This window comes from Chiloscyllium plagiosum, chromosome 29 (genome assembly GCF_004010195.1).
Source record: "Chiloscyllium plagiosum isolate BGI_BamShark_2017 chromosome 29, ASM401019v2, whole genome shotgun sequence".
In the NCBI taxonomy this organism is placed as follows: domain Eukaryota; kingdom Metazoa; phylum Chordata; class Chondrichthyes; order Orectolobiformes; family Hemiscylliidae; genus Chiloscyllium; species Chiloscyllium plagiosum.
In genome coordinates this window covers 25,144,338-25,159,543 of record NC_057738.1, presented here as the reverse complement: position 1 = coordinate 25,159,543, position 15,206 = coordinate 25,144,338, and the positions used below count along the sequence as shown (strand labels likewise).

General features: G+C 41.8%; 1 protein-coding gene across 1 annotated transcript in view; it reads left to right on the top strand.

Moving 5' to 3' along the window:
* Nucleotides 1-2,904: 2,904 nt before the first annotated feature.
* The window catches only part of cep72 (centrosomal protein 72), a 141,568-nt gene continuing 129,266 nt past the window's right edge, over nucleotides 2,905-15,206 (top strand). Inside the window, exons 1-2 of the mRNA XM_043718946.1 lie at nucleotides 2,905-3,298; nucleotides 7,341-7,525. Coding sequence (XP_043574881.1) covers nucleotides 7,462-7,525 — 64 coding nt within the window. The 5' untranslated portion in view covers nucleotides 2,905-3,298; nucleotides 7,341-7,461. The remainder of the gene's footprint in view (nucleotides 3,299-7,340; nucleotides 7,526-15,206) is intronic.

Genomic DNA, 15,206 nt, shown 5'->3' with positions numbered 1-15,206 from the left:
GAGAAAGAAATAGAAAACATTAATGAGCAAACAAAGAAAAGAGAGACTTTTAATTAGGCATTGCTTTTCATGACCTCAAGACATTTCAAAGCAACTCTGTCAATTAAGTACATTAGAAGAGTTGTCATTGCCTCACTTCCTACATTACAACAGTATGTCCACAGAAAAATTCTACAAAAGGTCAGGGATATTTGTTTTGAGGGATAAATATTGGTCAGGATACCAGGAGAACTTTCTTATTCTCTTGTGCTTTGCAAGGGTCTCTTTTGTGTCTACCTCATGAGATAAGCAGGAACTTGTTTTCGAGTCTTGGCTGAAACATGGCACCTCCAGTTGTGCAGTACTGAATGAGTACAACATCAGATTGTCAGCATTATTGTGATCAAACCTCCAGAGTGGAGGCTGAATTTATGATTCAGTAGTGAAAGAGCTACTGCTGAGCCAGGGCAGAATTAAGAGGCCTAATGCCACAATCTTGGTTATTAGCTTCAGGTTCTTCAACATGTTGATGTGCACACCACCACTGTGAGAGGATGTAGCACACCAAAGAAAATAATGTTGAATCATATATATTGTGGCACCTGGTTATGCATCAGTTAATGCAATCAATTCTTGACTTCCTTTTTTGGGGAAGAGAAAAGCAATGATTTATTTGAATGGACAGAGACTGCAGAACTCTGTGGGATAGCAGGATCTGATCTGGTTGTCCTAGTGTGTGTATCACAAGACGTCCAGCAAGTAATTAGAAAGGCAAATGGAATATTTTTGGCACTAAGTAGGCAAGTATTGTGAGAGTTGTACAACAAATTTGTGAGATTGCATTTAAAGACCTCTCTAATGTTTTGGCCTCCTTACTTGAAGAACATAATTGCATTCAAAGCAGTTCAGAGAACATTCATTTGTCTGATTTCTTGGGTAGTGTTATGAGTAAAGATCAAGCAGGTTGGACTCATGTTCCTTGGAGTTTCAAAGAGTGAGGTGATGATATTAAAACATACAAACCCTTGAGCTGAAAATGTGTTGCTGGAAAAGTGCAGCAGGTCAGGCAGCATGCAAGGAACAGGAGAATCGACGTTTCGGGCATAAGCCCTTCCTGAAGAAGGGCCTGACCTGCCTAACCTGCTGCGCTTTTCCGGCAACACATTTTCAGCTCTGATCTCCAGCATCTGCAGCCCTCACTTTCTCCCCATACAAACCCTTGAGGCAATCTGACAGGATGGAAACTGAGAATGTTTTCCTTGTGTAGATAGCCTAAAACAAGGGGACACAGTGAAAAATCTAGGAGTGTCTCAATTACAGATTTGTAAAGTTGAACAGTACGGAAACAGACCCTTAGCTCTGACTTATACTTGCCAACCAGACATTCCAATCTGGACTATTCCCATTTGCCAACATTTGGCCCACATCCTTTTAATCCTTCCTATTCATGTACCCATCCAGATGCATGTTAAATGTTGTTGTAATTATACACACCTCCACCACTTGTTCTGACAGCTGATTCCATGAAAAAGTTCTGCATGAAAAAGTTACACTCCAGATCCTTTTTAAATCTTTCCCCTCTCACCTTAAACTTATGCCTGCGAAAGACTGAGTAAAGAGGAATTCTGAGGATCGTTAGTCTGTGGATTTATTTTTCTTGGAAAACAGATTGGTTCATTTAGGGCTGAGTTAGATAAAAGCTTCATTGACAAGCAAGTCAAAGAATTAGAGGGGAAAGTGAACTTGAGGTCACAAGCAGAGCAGCCATGATCTTTTATTTGTCATTTATATAAATGATTTGGATGAGAATTTCGAAGGCATTGTTTGTAAGTTTGCAGATGACACCAAAATTGGTGGTATAGTAATCAGTAAAGGAGATTATCTAAGATTACAAAGGCATCTTGATCAGATGGATCAATGCACTCAAAAATAGCAGATGGAATTCAATCTGGATAAATGCAAGGTATTGCATTTTGGTACAACAAACAGGGATAGGACTTAAGTAATTAATGGTAGAGCCTTGGGTAGTGTTGTAGAACAGAGATACCAAAGGGTTCAGGTATTATTATTTTTTGAAGTTTGCATCACAGGTAGACAGGGTGGTTAAAAAGGCAAATAGCCTTTTAATGCTCAGTCCTTTTGAGTCTTGGAATTGGGAAATCATGTTGAGGTTGTATAGGACATTAGTGAAGCCTCTTCTGGAATACTGTGTGCAGTTCTGATCACCCAGTCGCTGGAAGGATATTATTAAGCTAGAGGGGGTTCAAAAGAAATTTACCAATTTGATGTCAGGTATAGAAGGTTTGAGTTGTAAAGAAAATCTGGATAAGCCAGGACTTTTTTCAATGGAGTGTAGAAAGGTTCAGAGGTGACCTTATAGAAGTTTATAAAATCATGAGGGTTATAGATAGGGAAAAGACACCTACAATTCACCCTAGGATGGGGGATTTCAATTCGAGAGAGCATATTTTTAGGGTGAGAGGAGACAGATTTAAAAAAAGAGGGGGCATTTTTCTTTCTACAGAGGGTGGTTCCTATGGAATGAACTTCCTGAAGAAGTGATGGATGTGGGTACAATTACAACATTTAAAAGACATTGGAATAAGTACATGTAGCGATATAATAACACCTGCTTAAAATTCTTTAGCTCCCATTCTGCATCCGTTGCGCTGTCGGTGAAGCATTAATCGGGTGTCAAGTTTAAGCAATATCTGTGGATAAATGCTATAATTGAACACAGTTCGAATATTACTGGCACAAGTATTTAACCGCTCGCATGAACAACACTAATTATAATTACACGTGGTCCCGGAAATACGGTTAAATTGGGGTTGTACAAAGCAGGTTAGGTGACTGAAAAGAAAATAATTCACTTAATTTTTAAATGTTATATTTTAAATGTTTTGAGTTTTTAAAATTTTTTGTGTCTTTCATGGGGCGTTGCTTGACATAAATGGACTGCGGTGTGAAAATACTGCCTTCCAACACACTCCAATGATTGCCGAGCGCTAAAGAATTAATGGCTGATAACAAATTACCTTCTATACATTTTAATAAGCTCTCACTATTAATAGCCCCTGAGAAGGTTAATGGGATAACCCCAAAGCATTCACTGATACCTGTTTGCAGGAGGTTGTTCACACACATTTCCTGCAAGTTTTTCAGTTGGGAGCATCTTATTTCCCGCTTTCTCCAGGAACTTTCAGCGCCTTAATGCAACTGTTAACAAGGACCACCGGATGCTACGGAACGAGCCTCGGGCTCAGTGCAAAGTGAAAGATAAAGTGGAGCTTTCTTGAGACCTGGCGATCAACATCGAGTAAGTACAGCGCTTCAGCAACTCTCATGCAAATTCACGAGCAATCGGTAGTGCATGATATTTGTCTATCGGAGTGAATTGTTTAATTTTGGAACATGCTGGTCTGCTTCTCGGATGCTGCCTGAACTGCTGTGCTTTTCCAGCACCTCTAATCCAGAATCTGGTTTCCAGCATCTGCAGTCATTGTTTTTACCTGGTTTTGTACTTGATAGACTCGCATCAGTGCCTTCTCTTTTGAAATAATTTTGCACTTTTTGGCCTCATATTCCTAGACTCCCCCGTATTGGGATACTTTAAGTTTGGTAATGAATTTATCGACATTGTCGACTAAGTTTTAATGCTAGAAATTATTCACTTGAATTAAATAGCGAGTATGGTAATATTAACAGATGATAGAACAATACTATCCCCGCAGTTGCTGCAACAACTTTTAAAATTAAACTTTTGCTCCCAAAAATAAAGTGAGGGTGGGAAATCTGTGTGGCACCATGCACTTTGATAATGTCAACGTTGGTAACGAACCAATCAGACACAAACATGATGACCTCTATCTGCGCTGCGACCTTTCTATGGTGGCTGGTGAATTCTTGTTGCGTCTAGTTTGCCATAATTCATAAAAGTTCAGAATTTCATTTTTAAACTTGAATTTCTGCTAACTTCCCCTGAAGGATTCCACTCATGCGTGTCAAATATTGTCAACTTCTAGTAGTGAACCTCATAATAGGTTTGTTGGCTTTGGAGAGGGCACAACACAGGTTCACCAGAATGTGGTTTTCCCCAGTGCCTCAATGTTCTTGGGTGTCGCCATGTTCCTTTGCCAGTCACTCTTTCTATGACCTATCCAGCAGATTGTTTGCACCTTCAGCTTCCTGTGTTTCATTGTACTGTGCTTCTGACTCATGAACTCTTCATAGTAAAGACTGTCTGCTTTCACCTCCATCATTATATCTGTCTTCACCCTGCCTCAGACTACTTGTTACTGAAAACCTCAGTCATGCTTTTGTTACTGCCAGACTCAACTATTCAATGTGTTCTCCTGGGTGACCTTCTACTCCTCATAAGCTCATCAAAACTTTGCTACCAGTCTTACGGGTAGTAAACTTAACACACACATCAATGTTTATCCATCAACCCCATGCTTGCTGATCAATGTTGGTTCCCAGTGTGGAAACACCACCTTTAAAATTCTCATCCTTACATTTGAGTCCTTCACTGCCCTCTCCCCTCTTTCTCTGACAGCCCTCTGAGATTACTACACTCTTCCATTTGTAAATTCTTGTGTATCCCCTACTCTGTCCTACCATTTATGCTCATATCTTCTACCCAAGCACTGGAATTGATTCCACCAACTGGAACTTTCTCTGCTTGTTAAAACTTGAACTCTGACAAAACTTTTGTCTCTCGTCTTAATGTCCCCTTTTGCATTTATGTCCTTGACTCTCCCCATGTGTCATGTTTTGCCTGGTGTCTGATTACAACCCTGTTAATTAGCCATTACATTATAGCTTCTATACAAGGAAATATTATCATTGTTGATTTTAGGGCTTAAAAAGTTAAAAGAAGGCAAGTTGTATAAATGTGTTCTCTGTTCCCTTGAATTTAGGTGAGATAATTTTATTGTGACACATAAAATGATGGAGTTTGCTCTTTGTTTACCTATTCTGTGTGTATGTGTCTCTGTCTCCCCCTCTCCTCCCCCGGCATTATTGCTAATTATTCCCCTTCACTATTTTCCTCCATCTGTACTGCTGTTTACATAGAAATGCATAATGAATATCGCACAAGCCATTCAGCTCAATTAAACTATTCTGGAGATATTGCCTTTGAGTTTCCTCTCTTTATATCAGCATCACATACATTTTCATAGATTAATCAATAAATTTATATTTATTTACACTCATTCCTAGCTTTGAAACTATTTTACATTTTATAGTCTTTTACTACAATATCTCGTTCCAGCAGTAGCAATACAATTTGTAGGCTCTCCACGGTTGCAGTAATACTGTTTTATTTCTGTCTCTCTGTGTCTCTCTCTCTCGTAACTGCAATGGCAGTAATACTGTGTTCCTCCTCCTCCTCCTCCTCCTCCTCCTCTTCCTCCTCTATCTACAGTAATATCATTAACTTTCTCCTACCTGCAGTAACACTGTATGTGTTCCCCCCTCTCTGACTACCTGCCATGACACTGTGTTGCAGAGAAACATAGAAATAGAAGGAGGCCATTTGCCCCTTCAAGCCTACTCTACCATTCATCATGATCATGGCTGATCATCCCACACAATAGGAGAAAGTGAGGACTGGAGATCAGAGCTGAAAATGTGTTGCTGGAAAAGCGCAGCATCCAAGGAGCAGGAGAATCAATGTTTCGGGCATGAGCCCTTCTTCAGGAATCCTACACAACAACCACAATGGTGGGCGGCACGGTGGCACAGTGGTTAGCACTGCTGCCTCGCAGCGCCAGAGACCCGGGTTCAATTCCCGCCTCAGGCGACTGACTGTGTGGAGTTTGCACATTCTCCCCGTGTCTGCGTGGGTTTCCTCCGGGTGCTCCGGTTTCCTCCCACAGTCCAAAGATGTGCAGGTTAGGTGAATTGGCCATGCTAAATTGTCCGTAGTGTTAGGTAAGGGGTAAATGTAGGGGTATGGGTGGTTTGTGCTTCGGCGGGTCGGTGTGGACTTGTTGGGCCGAAGGGCCTGTTTCCACACTGTAAAGTAGTCTAATCTAATCTAAAGTAATCTAATCTAATATTGCTTTCTCCCCAAACCTTTGATTCCATTCACCCCAAGTGCTATATTTAGCTGCCTCTTGAATACATTCAATGTTCTGGCATCAACTACTTCCTATGGTAATGAATTCTACAGGCTCTTCTCATCTCCTCCGTCCTAAATGTTCGAACCCAAATCTTCAGACTGTGACCCCTGGTTCTAGATGCATCCAATATCGGGAACATCTTCCCTGCATCCACTCTGTCTAGACCTCCTGGAATTTAAGTTTCTATGAGATCCTCCCTCATTCATCTGAACTCAGCAAAAACAATTGTAAGCTAGTCAAGCTCTCAAAGCCTCCCCTCAGAACTAGCCTTGTAAATATTTGCTGCACTCCCTCAAGAGCAAGAGCCTCTTTCCTCAGAAAAGGAGACCAAAACTGCACACAATATTTTAGATGTGGCCTCCCCAAGACTCTGTCTAACTGCAATGCATCCCTGCTCCTGGACTCAACCTCTCACAATAAAGGTCAACAGACCATTTGCCTTCTTTACCGCCTGCTGCATCTGCATGCTTACCTTCAGTGATTGGTGCACAAGGTAACCCAGGTCCTGCTGTTCCCCCTCTGTCTACCATTGTTCCATTTCTTCACCTGCAGTAACGCTGTCTGTGCTGCCTGTCTCTCTCTGTCTACCTCAGTAAGTTTAAAAATCACACAACACCTGGTTATAGTCCAACAGATTTAATTGGAAGCACTAGCTTTTGGAGCGCTGCTCCTTCATCAGATGGTCGTGGAGTATAAGATTGGAAGACACAGAATTTATAGCAAAAGTTTACAGTGTGATGTAACTGAAATTATACATTGAAAAAGACCTGGATTGTTTGTTAAGTCTCTCATCTGTTAGAATGACCATGGTCATTCAATACATCATCTGGGCTGACAGACACCAATTGTTAAAGTTCACTTGAGAATGTAACTTTTTTAAAAAAAGGTTTTGCGATTTACATATGAAGGAATTGAAACCAACATGGTCATTCTAACAGATTAGAGACTTAACAAACAATCCAGGTCTTTTTCAATGTATAATTTCAGTTACATCACACTGTAAACTTTTGCTATAAGCGCTCTGAAAGCTAGTGCTTCCAATTAACCTGTTGGATTGTAACCTGGTGTTGTGTGATTTTTAACTTTGTACACCCCGGTCCAACACCGGCATCTCCAAATCATACCTCTAGTAACACTGTGTGCCCTCTCTGACTACCTGCTGTATCACTATCTATGTTTTCCCTCTCTGTCCACCTGCTGTAACACTGTTCTCTCTATCTCTACCTGCAGTATCTCCGTGTCCCCAGGTGTGAACGGGACATTGTGGGCGGGGTTTCCACGATGCGCCCCCGCCCCCTCAGTGTTGAGTGACAGGTGGTAGCGCCTGCGCACTGCAGCCCGGTTTGAAAGGATGGCGCTGATGGTGACGGAGGACTGGATTCGGCGGAGAGTGGATCTGAAGGAGCAGCGGCTCGGTAAGGGCGACAGGGATCGGCATGGGGCGGGGATATCCAGCGGAGAAGCCTGGAGCAGTTTCCGTCCCGGTGGTCGGGCTCGATCTCAGCTGCTGTGTGTTGTATTTTTCCCTTGGGAACGCAGTTAGGCCTGAACCAGGGTTAGAGGGTCAGCACTTGGAGCTGTTAGGTTCCAGGTTACATTCTTCATACAGCATCAAGTCCATAAATCACTTACTCAATGTCGGCATAACTCTTGGCAGCTTTGAATTGAGTTGCATTTTATGCACTGCAGGGACTTTCATGGTCACTGCTCACATCAAAGTGCGTTACAACCAATGAAGGGATACAAAGTTAAAAATCACACAACACCAGGTTATAGTCCAACAGGTTTAATTAGAAGCACTAACTTTCGGAGCGACGCTCCTTCATCAGGTGGTTGCAGGCTACCTGATGATGGAGCAGTGCTCCGAAAGTTAGTGCTTCTAATTAAACCTGTTGGACTATAACCTGGTGTTTTGTGATTTTTAACTTTGTACACCCCAGTCCAACACTGGCATCTCCAGATAATGAAGGGGTAGACACTGCTGCAGCTTAGGAAATGTGGAAGCCAGTTTGAGCACAACAAGCTCCCATGAGCAGCAATGTGATGACAACCCGGTGAGTTTTCTTTTGTGATATTGATTGTGGTGTACGCCTTCACCAGGACTCCGGGCATAACTCCCCAGCTCTTTTTCAGAATATGACTGGATCTTTGAAGTCCATTAGTGAGAGCAGACAGGGCCTCAGAGTGATGGCAGGTTTGACAACCCAGAGCCCTCTTCATATTGTACTAGTGTTAGCCTTGATCTTGATGTTCCACTCCTGCCATGGGACTTGAACCTGTAAGTTTATGACTGGGAATAGAGTGGCAAGCAATTTGGAAAGTGGTGGGTGTGTGAGTCTTTCTTACAAAAGAATCAGAGTTCAAGAATAAGTAAGCCTAAATCAATTCTAAAAGCTTGGCTGTTGCACAGCTGACATATTGTGGATAGTTTTTGGTTTCCCATATCGTGGAGGAATCCTCCGGGGGGGTTTCTTCGGTTGCAGTTTAATTTAACAGAATCGTTGCATTGTTGTAATATGTGGACTATTCTTCTAATTCCATTGACTAATTTTAACACCTGGGGCTTTTGTATGAAAGGAATCAACTTTAAATGAGCCAGGACTCTTTTAAAATGACTGGAGAAGTCACCTACCAACAACGATAGCCGTTTTTTCACAAACCCCTCAAGTGGATTAACAGAATACATCTGCGCAGTTCTACACAGAACGTCTTAGTGGCTACTGTTGAAATCCTCTACAAAATCTAAACTCGACAAGCCACCAGACAACTTGACTGTAGAAATTGCCTAGGAGAAAGGAGATCAACTGAAATTTATTATTTGGTGCAGAGGGGGAGAGGCAGTTGCTGAGGACAGTTCCTTAATTCAAGGGCATCTTCGATAGCTTGAGATGGTTCCTTGTATGCCTCTATGACTCCCCAACCTGTGCATAAAGCAATGATTATACTTATTTTTAATTAGTCGGTCTACTCAGGCATGGTATGGCTCTCTTCTGGAGCAAGTGGGACTAAACAACCTGTGCCTTTTGGCCCAGAGCTTGGGTCACTACTACTGTGCCACAGAACCCTCAAACTATGATTATAAGCTTGTTTAATTGTTCTAGAGGTCAAGAAGGTCTGCATTTGGAATGGTGGCAGCAGCTCTTTACCCTCCAGTTCAGTACAAGTCTCAGTTTTGGAGTATGTCACAAGGGATAAGAGAATTTTACTCCAAAGGAGCCTCAACACCAGCTTTGAAGAAGGACGGCTCACAGTTTAAAAAATATTGTGATCCTAGAATAGAATCGGACTACATCTGCCACAACACCCACAGGGGTTTCAAGTTCACCATTGAAGCTCATATTTATTTTTCTCTGAGAGACTTTTAAGTTTTGTCTGTACTCTCCTCCTATAACTTATTCTATTTTCGTGCATGCTGGTGTGCCTATGTTGTGGGACTCTGGATGGCTTTTTGATTTGTTAACTGGTATAGTTTACCTGAGTGACTTTGACAATAAAATTGACCTTTTTCTATTTTTGTGAACTTGAGATTTTGCTGGTTTATTTCTTAATAGAGCTTTGTTTTGTATCATATATTAAAACTGTAGCTAAAGTTATAGTATGTGAATTCTTTGCAAGCTGGCTAAATATTACATTTTTTAAAAAAAATTAACTGTTTTCACCAGACTTGGTTGTAACAGTAATATTTTGGAATGGAACAGAGTACTTCCTAAGCAATGAAAATCTGGAAATACTGGAGATCCAAAGAAACCTTGATGTGCAGGCACATGGATCATTTGACCGTATGTCATAAACAGGTATAGAAAATAGTCAGAAGAAACTAATGTATTCCACCTTTTTATCTAAAGGACTAGAATATAAGGGTCAGGAAGTCCATGTTTCAACCATACAGAGTTCTGGTCTGACCATATCTTGGGTTTTGTGAGCAGGTCTGAATTCTTCTGTCCTTCCACAACCCCCATACGTATTTTATATTAGCCTTGGAGGGAGTGCAGTGTAGGTTTATCAGACTGGCAGCTTGATTTCAGTCATAATTTTATGATGTTTTGGAAATCAAATTGTAAACAAGCTAAAAACCAAAGAACTGTGGAAGTTGGAAATCGGAAACAAAATCAGAAATTATTGCAAAATCTCAGTAGCTCTGGCACCATCTGTGGATAGAAAGCAGAGTTAATGTTTTGATTTCACTGATCCTTCTCCACAACTGATTGTAGCTAGAAAAAAAAACCCACAATATGGTTCCTCTACACTGGGGAGATGAAGTATCGGTTGAATGACTTCTTTGCAGAACACCTATGTTCTGTTCACAAAAATGTACATGAACTTCAAGTTGGCTGCTGTTTCAACACCACCATGCTTCCTGGCCAAGATCGTTGTCTTGGGATTGCTAGAGTGCTCTGAAGAACAATGCTTTGTTTTCCTTGGAACTTGAAATGCTCAACCTTCTGGACTCAATATTGAGTTCACTAACTTTAGGACTTGCCCCTTTCCTCACACTTTTTCTAGCATCTATAAAAATCTTTTCCGAATACAATCCGTTTTTGAATAAGGGTCACTGGACCTGAAATGTTAACTATTCTTTCTCTCCAGAGATGCTGTCAGACATGCTTGAGTTTTTCCAGAAATTTCTGATTTTGTTTAGGATAAACAAACTATTCCTGTTTGACTGGAATGTAGAACTGGGACATTGCCTAAAAATTAGAGCTGGACTGTTCAGGAGTGAAATTTGGAAAGTCTTCTACATGTGACTTAAGTGTTCTCCCAATGGCCAGGTGCTATGGTTTTCGCCCATGGTCCAAAGATATGCAGATTAAGTGGATTGGCTATGCTAAGTTGCCCCATAGACTGAACGTCCCTGGATACTATGTGGATGAGGCATGATAAATGCTACAATAGGTTGTGGAGCTGGGTTTGGGTGGCATGCTGTTTGGAGGGTCAAAATAGATTCAATAAGCTGAATGGTCTCTTTCTGCACGATAGGGATTCTATGACAGTTGATGCTAGGCCAATTGTTAACTAAAAGACTTGATAGTCTTGAGATTTATAGACTTCTGTCATTCATAGATATTGGGAGATCTGATGGAAAGGTTGAATCAGCATTATGTTGCAGCTCAGCCATAACCTCAATGATCCTGTTTCATTATTCAAAGGGTTAAATGGCTGCTCCTCTTTCTATGTTTATATGAGAGATAATGGAATCTTTACTGGGTTAACTAAAAAATTAGCAACTGAAGTTTTATACTCAACATTGATTTTAAATGGGAAAATCATGTCTGATTGCATTTACTGAATTATTTTAAGTAACAAACTTGAAAGGGTTCAGAAAAGATTTACAAGGATGTTGCCAGGATTGGAGGATTTGAGCTATAGGGAGAGGCTGAACAAGCTGGGGCTGTTTTCCCTGGAGCATCGGAGGCTGAGGGGTGACCTTATAGAGATTTACAAAATTGAAGGGCATGGATAGGATAAATAGGCAAAGTCTTTTCCCAGGGGTAGGGGAGTCCAGAACGAGAGGGCCTGGGTTTAGGGTGAGAGGGGAAAGATATAAAAGAGACCTATGGGGCAACTTTTTCACAGAGGGTGGTACGTGTATGGAATGAGCTGCCAGAGGAAGTGGTGGAGGCTGGTACAATTGCAACATTTTAAGATGCACTTGGATGGGTATATGAATAGGAAGGGTTTGGAGGGATATGGGCTGGGTGCTGGCAGGTGGGGATATCTGGTCGGCATGGACGGGTTGCACCGAAGGGTCTGTTTCCGTGCTGTACATCTCTATGAAGCTATAACAGAAGGACTTAAAGCATAAGAAATAGGAAGAATAGGTTATTCACTCCCTCAAGCCTGCCCCGTAATTCAACACGATTGTGGCTTTAGGCTTAACTCCTCTTTCATAGCAGTTCCCTCTAGCCATCAACTCCACTATTTTCAAAAATCTTTCTGATTTAGATTAGATTACAGTGTGGAAACAGGCCCTTCGGTCCAACAAGTCCACACCGACCCGCCGAAGCGCAACCCACCCAGACCCATTCCCCTACATTTACCTCTTCACCTAACACTACGGGCAATTTAGCATGGCCAATTCACCTGACCTGCACATCTTTGGACTGTGGGAGGAAACCGGAGTACCCGGAGGAAACCCACGCAGACACGGGGAGAACGCGCAAACTCCACACAGTCAGTCGCCTGAGGCGGGAATTGAACCCGGGTCTCTGGTGCTGTGAGGCAGCAGTGCTAACCACTGTGCCACCGTGCCACCCCCCCTTTAAATAGTTTGTGATTGATTTTTGCCAGCACAGTTCTATTGGGTAGAGAATTCCAGACATTTACTACCCTCTGAGAAGCCATCACTTTGCATCTTTTTTTTAAATGACTTGTTGTTCTGTAGCTACAGAATAGAAAAAAATAATGTGCTACATTTAACTTTGAAAAGGTTCCTAATAAGGAACCATATATTCAACTCATGGCTAAAATCAGAGCATGTGGATTTAGGAGATCAGTGCCATAATTAATTGCAAGCTGGCTGAAAATCCAAACTGATAAGGGCTAAGGATAGCTGCTCAAACTGACAAATGCATTGTGTTGTTCAAATTTATTGATGCAGGGATCGTTGTTCTTCGCAATTTACAGTAATTATTTGTCATCAGAAGTGCACCTACTAAGTTTATGGTGATGCCAAGTTATAGGGAATAGGGTATTGTTAATATGAAGGAGATAGTCTCAGAAATGTATAGCACAGAAATAGACCCTTCGATCCATCTCATCCATGCTGATCAAGTATGGAAGGAGACCAGAATTGCACGCAATATTCCACCGGTGGCCTAACCAATGTCCTGTACAACTACAACGTGACCTCCCGACTCCTGTACTCAATATTCTGACCAATAAAGGAAAGCATACCAAATGCCTTCTTCCCTATCCTATCTACCTGTGACTCCACTTTCAAGGAGCTATGAACCTGCACTCCAAGATCTCTTTGTTCAGCAACACTCCCTAGGATATTACTTTTAAATGTATACGTCTTGCTAAGATTTGCTTTCCCAAAATGCAGCCTTGTGATAAAGTACAAAGTACCTGTTAACACAAATTTGCCAAATTGTTCATTATTTAGGAAATTAAATTTAAAATAGAGAAATGTGAGGTGGTATATTTTGGTAGGACGGACAAAGAGGTCATCCACGACTTGAGGATCCATGTCTCTGGAAGTACCAACAGTTCTTAATATAAATCAAATCAGTTTCTGTAAGTGGCATAGCATATGCAATCAAATTGGGCGGCATGGTGGCTCAGTCGTTAGCACTGCTGCCTCACAGCACCAGGGTCCCAGGTTCAATTCCAGCCTCGGGCGACTGTCTGTGTGGAGTTTGCACATTTTCCCCATGTCTACGTGGGTTTCCTCCGGGTGCTCTGGTTTCCTCCCACAGTCCAAAAGATGTGCAGGTTAGGTGAATTGGCCACATTAAATTGCCCATAGTGATAGGTGCATTAGTCAGAGGGAAATGGGACTGGGTGGGTTACCCTTCAGAGGGTCGGTGTGGGCTTGTTGGGCTGAAGGGCCTGTTTCCACATCGTAGGGAATCTAATCTAATCTAAATTGTATTGCTTGTCATCAAACAGTGCCCAAAAGAACATGAAGATAGGCACTTTACTAATGTACAGCTGCCCACACTACTGTGTGGCATGTTGGCAGCTTCAGGAGCAGGCCAATAGTGTTTCCAATCTGGGTCAGGACAATTGCGGAAATACTGTTATCAGTTGGCTACTGAGTCCACTTTGGGCAAAGAGGATTACAAGAAGATTTGCTAATTGATTACCACTGAACTGACTGCTAACACCAACCCTGTTCAGCCTCTATATAGATTAGCTGACAACAAACTTGCAAGTTCATCTATACTAATGATATCTGTTGTCGTCTCAGTTCCAACCTTCTGCATTCTAGATCAAGTCCTTAAAGAAGAAGTTACAAGTTTGCAGCACATGGCATCTCGAGCTGACTTCCTTGAAAACCATACTTGGTGTATTCCACCTCCATAATGCCAGTGCTGTGGTCGGCGAGAGATGAAAGTATCATCCCAACCCAATGTAAATAGGAGAGATTCTACATATGACTTGGTCCTTCCAGGAACAGCTGAACAAAACAGCAGCCAAGTTCAGAATAAGAAGCAACCTTGTAACCAAACTTGCTGATCTGCTTGGCTATGTTCCCACAGCATTCTGTACTTCAACTGTGGATTTTCGTACTTGCCCTATCATAGTCTGCAGCAGAATATTTGCCTGGCAAAGGTAATCTGACACACCAGTTGAATATAATACATCATAACTGGAACTCTTTGCTCAACAGCACTTCCCTGGCTACCTGACCTACAAACATCCAACCCAGACACCCTCTGCAGCCAGGGATACCACTCCATTATCAAATTATGACCTCTTCAACTCACCTGCTATCTGCCTTCCATCTCTGCGGTATGTGGAGCAATCTGAGCAAGATCTGCCAGCAGACCTGTCTGGATTAAGGATGGGAAATATTGAGGTCATTAACAGTTTGCTTGTGACAAATCTTGTCTGTTGAATGGTAAGCTTTGAATTACCATGATGTGAGTGATCTTTGCTACACAGGTCTGGCATAGCCAGGTCTCCTGTATAGTCAGCCTCCACTGCTGGAGCTGTGAAGGGTTGCACCAGAGATTGACTTCTCCATCTCCTGCTGCTTGTCTGGCTTGCTGTGTTCTTCCACCCTCCTGCTCGTCTACCTTGGATTCCAGCATCTGAGGCTTTTTTTTTGTCTTGAGCTTTAATATTAATCTGTTATACACTTACAGAGACATGCAACAATGCTGTACATTACTGAGGAGTATTTTATCTATAGACTGAGTGCTGGACTAATCACCTTTAAACTTAGCAAACGAGAGTTATCCCTTGGCTTTGGGAATTTACATCTGTTAAATAAATACACTGGTTAATCAATCTTGAGTTGGAGGAGAACTTGTACATATCATGAAAAGTAGTGCTGTAGATGAATAAAACAACTTTATAAAGAGAATATCAGTTCAAAACTTTCAAGAGTCTGATTTGAAACAGATCAAAATAATGTAGAAATTGATT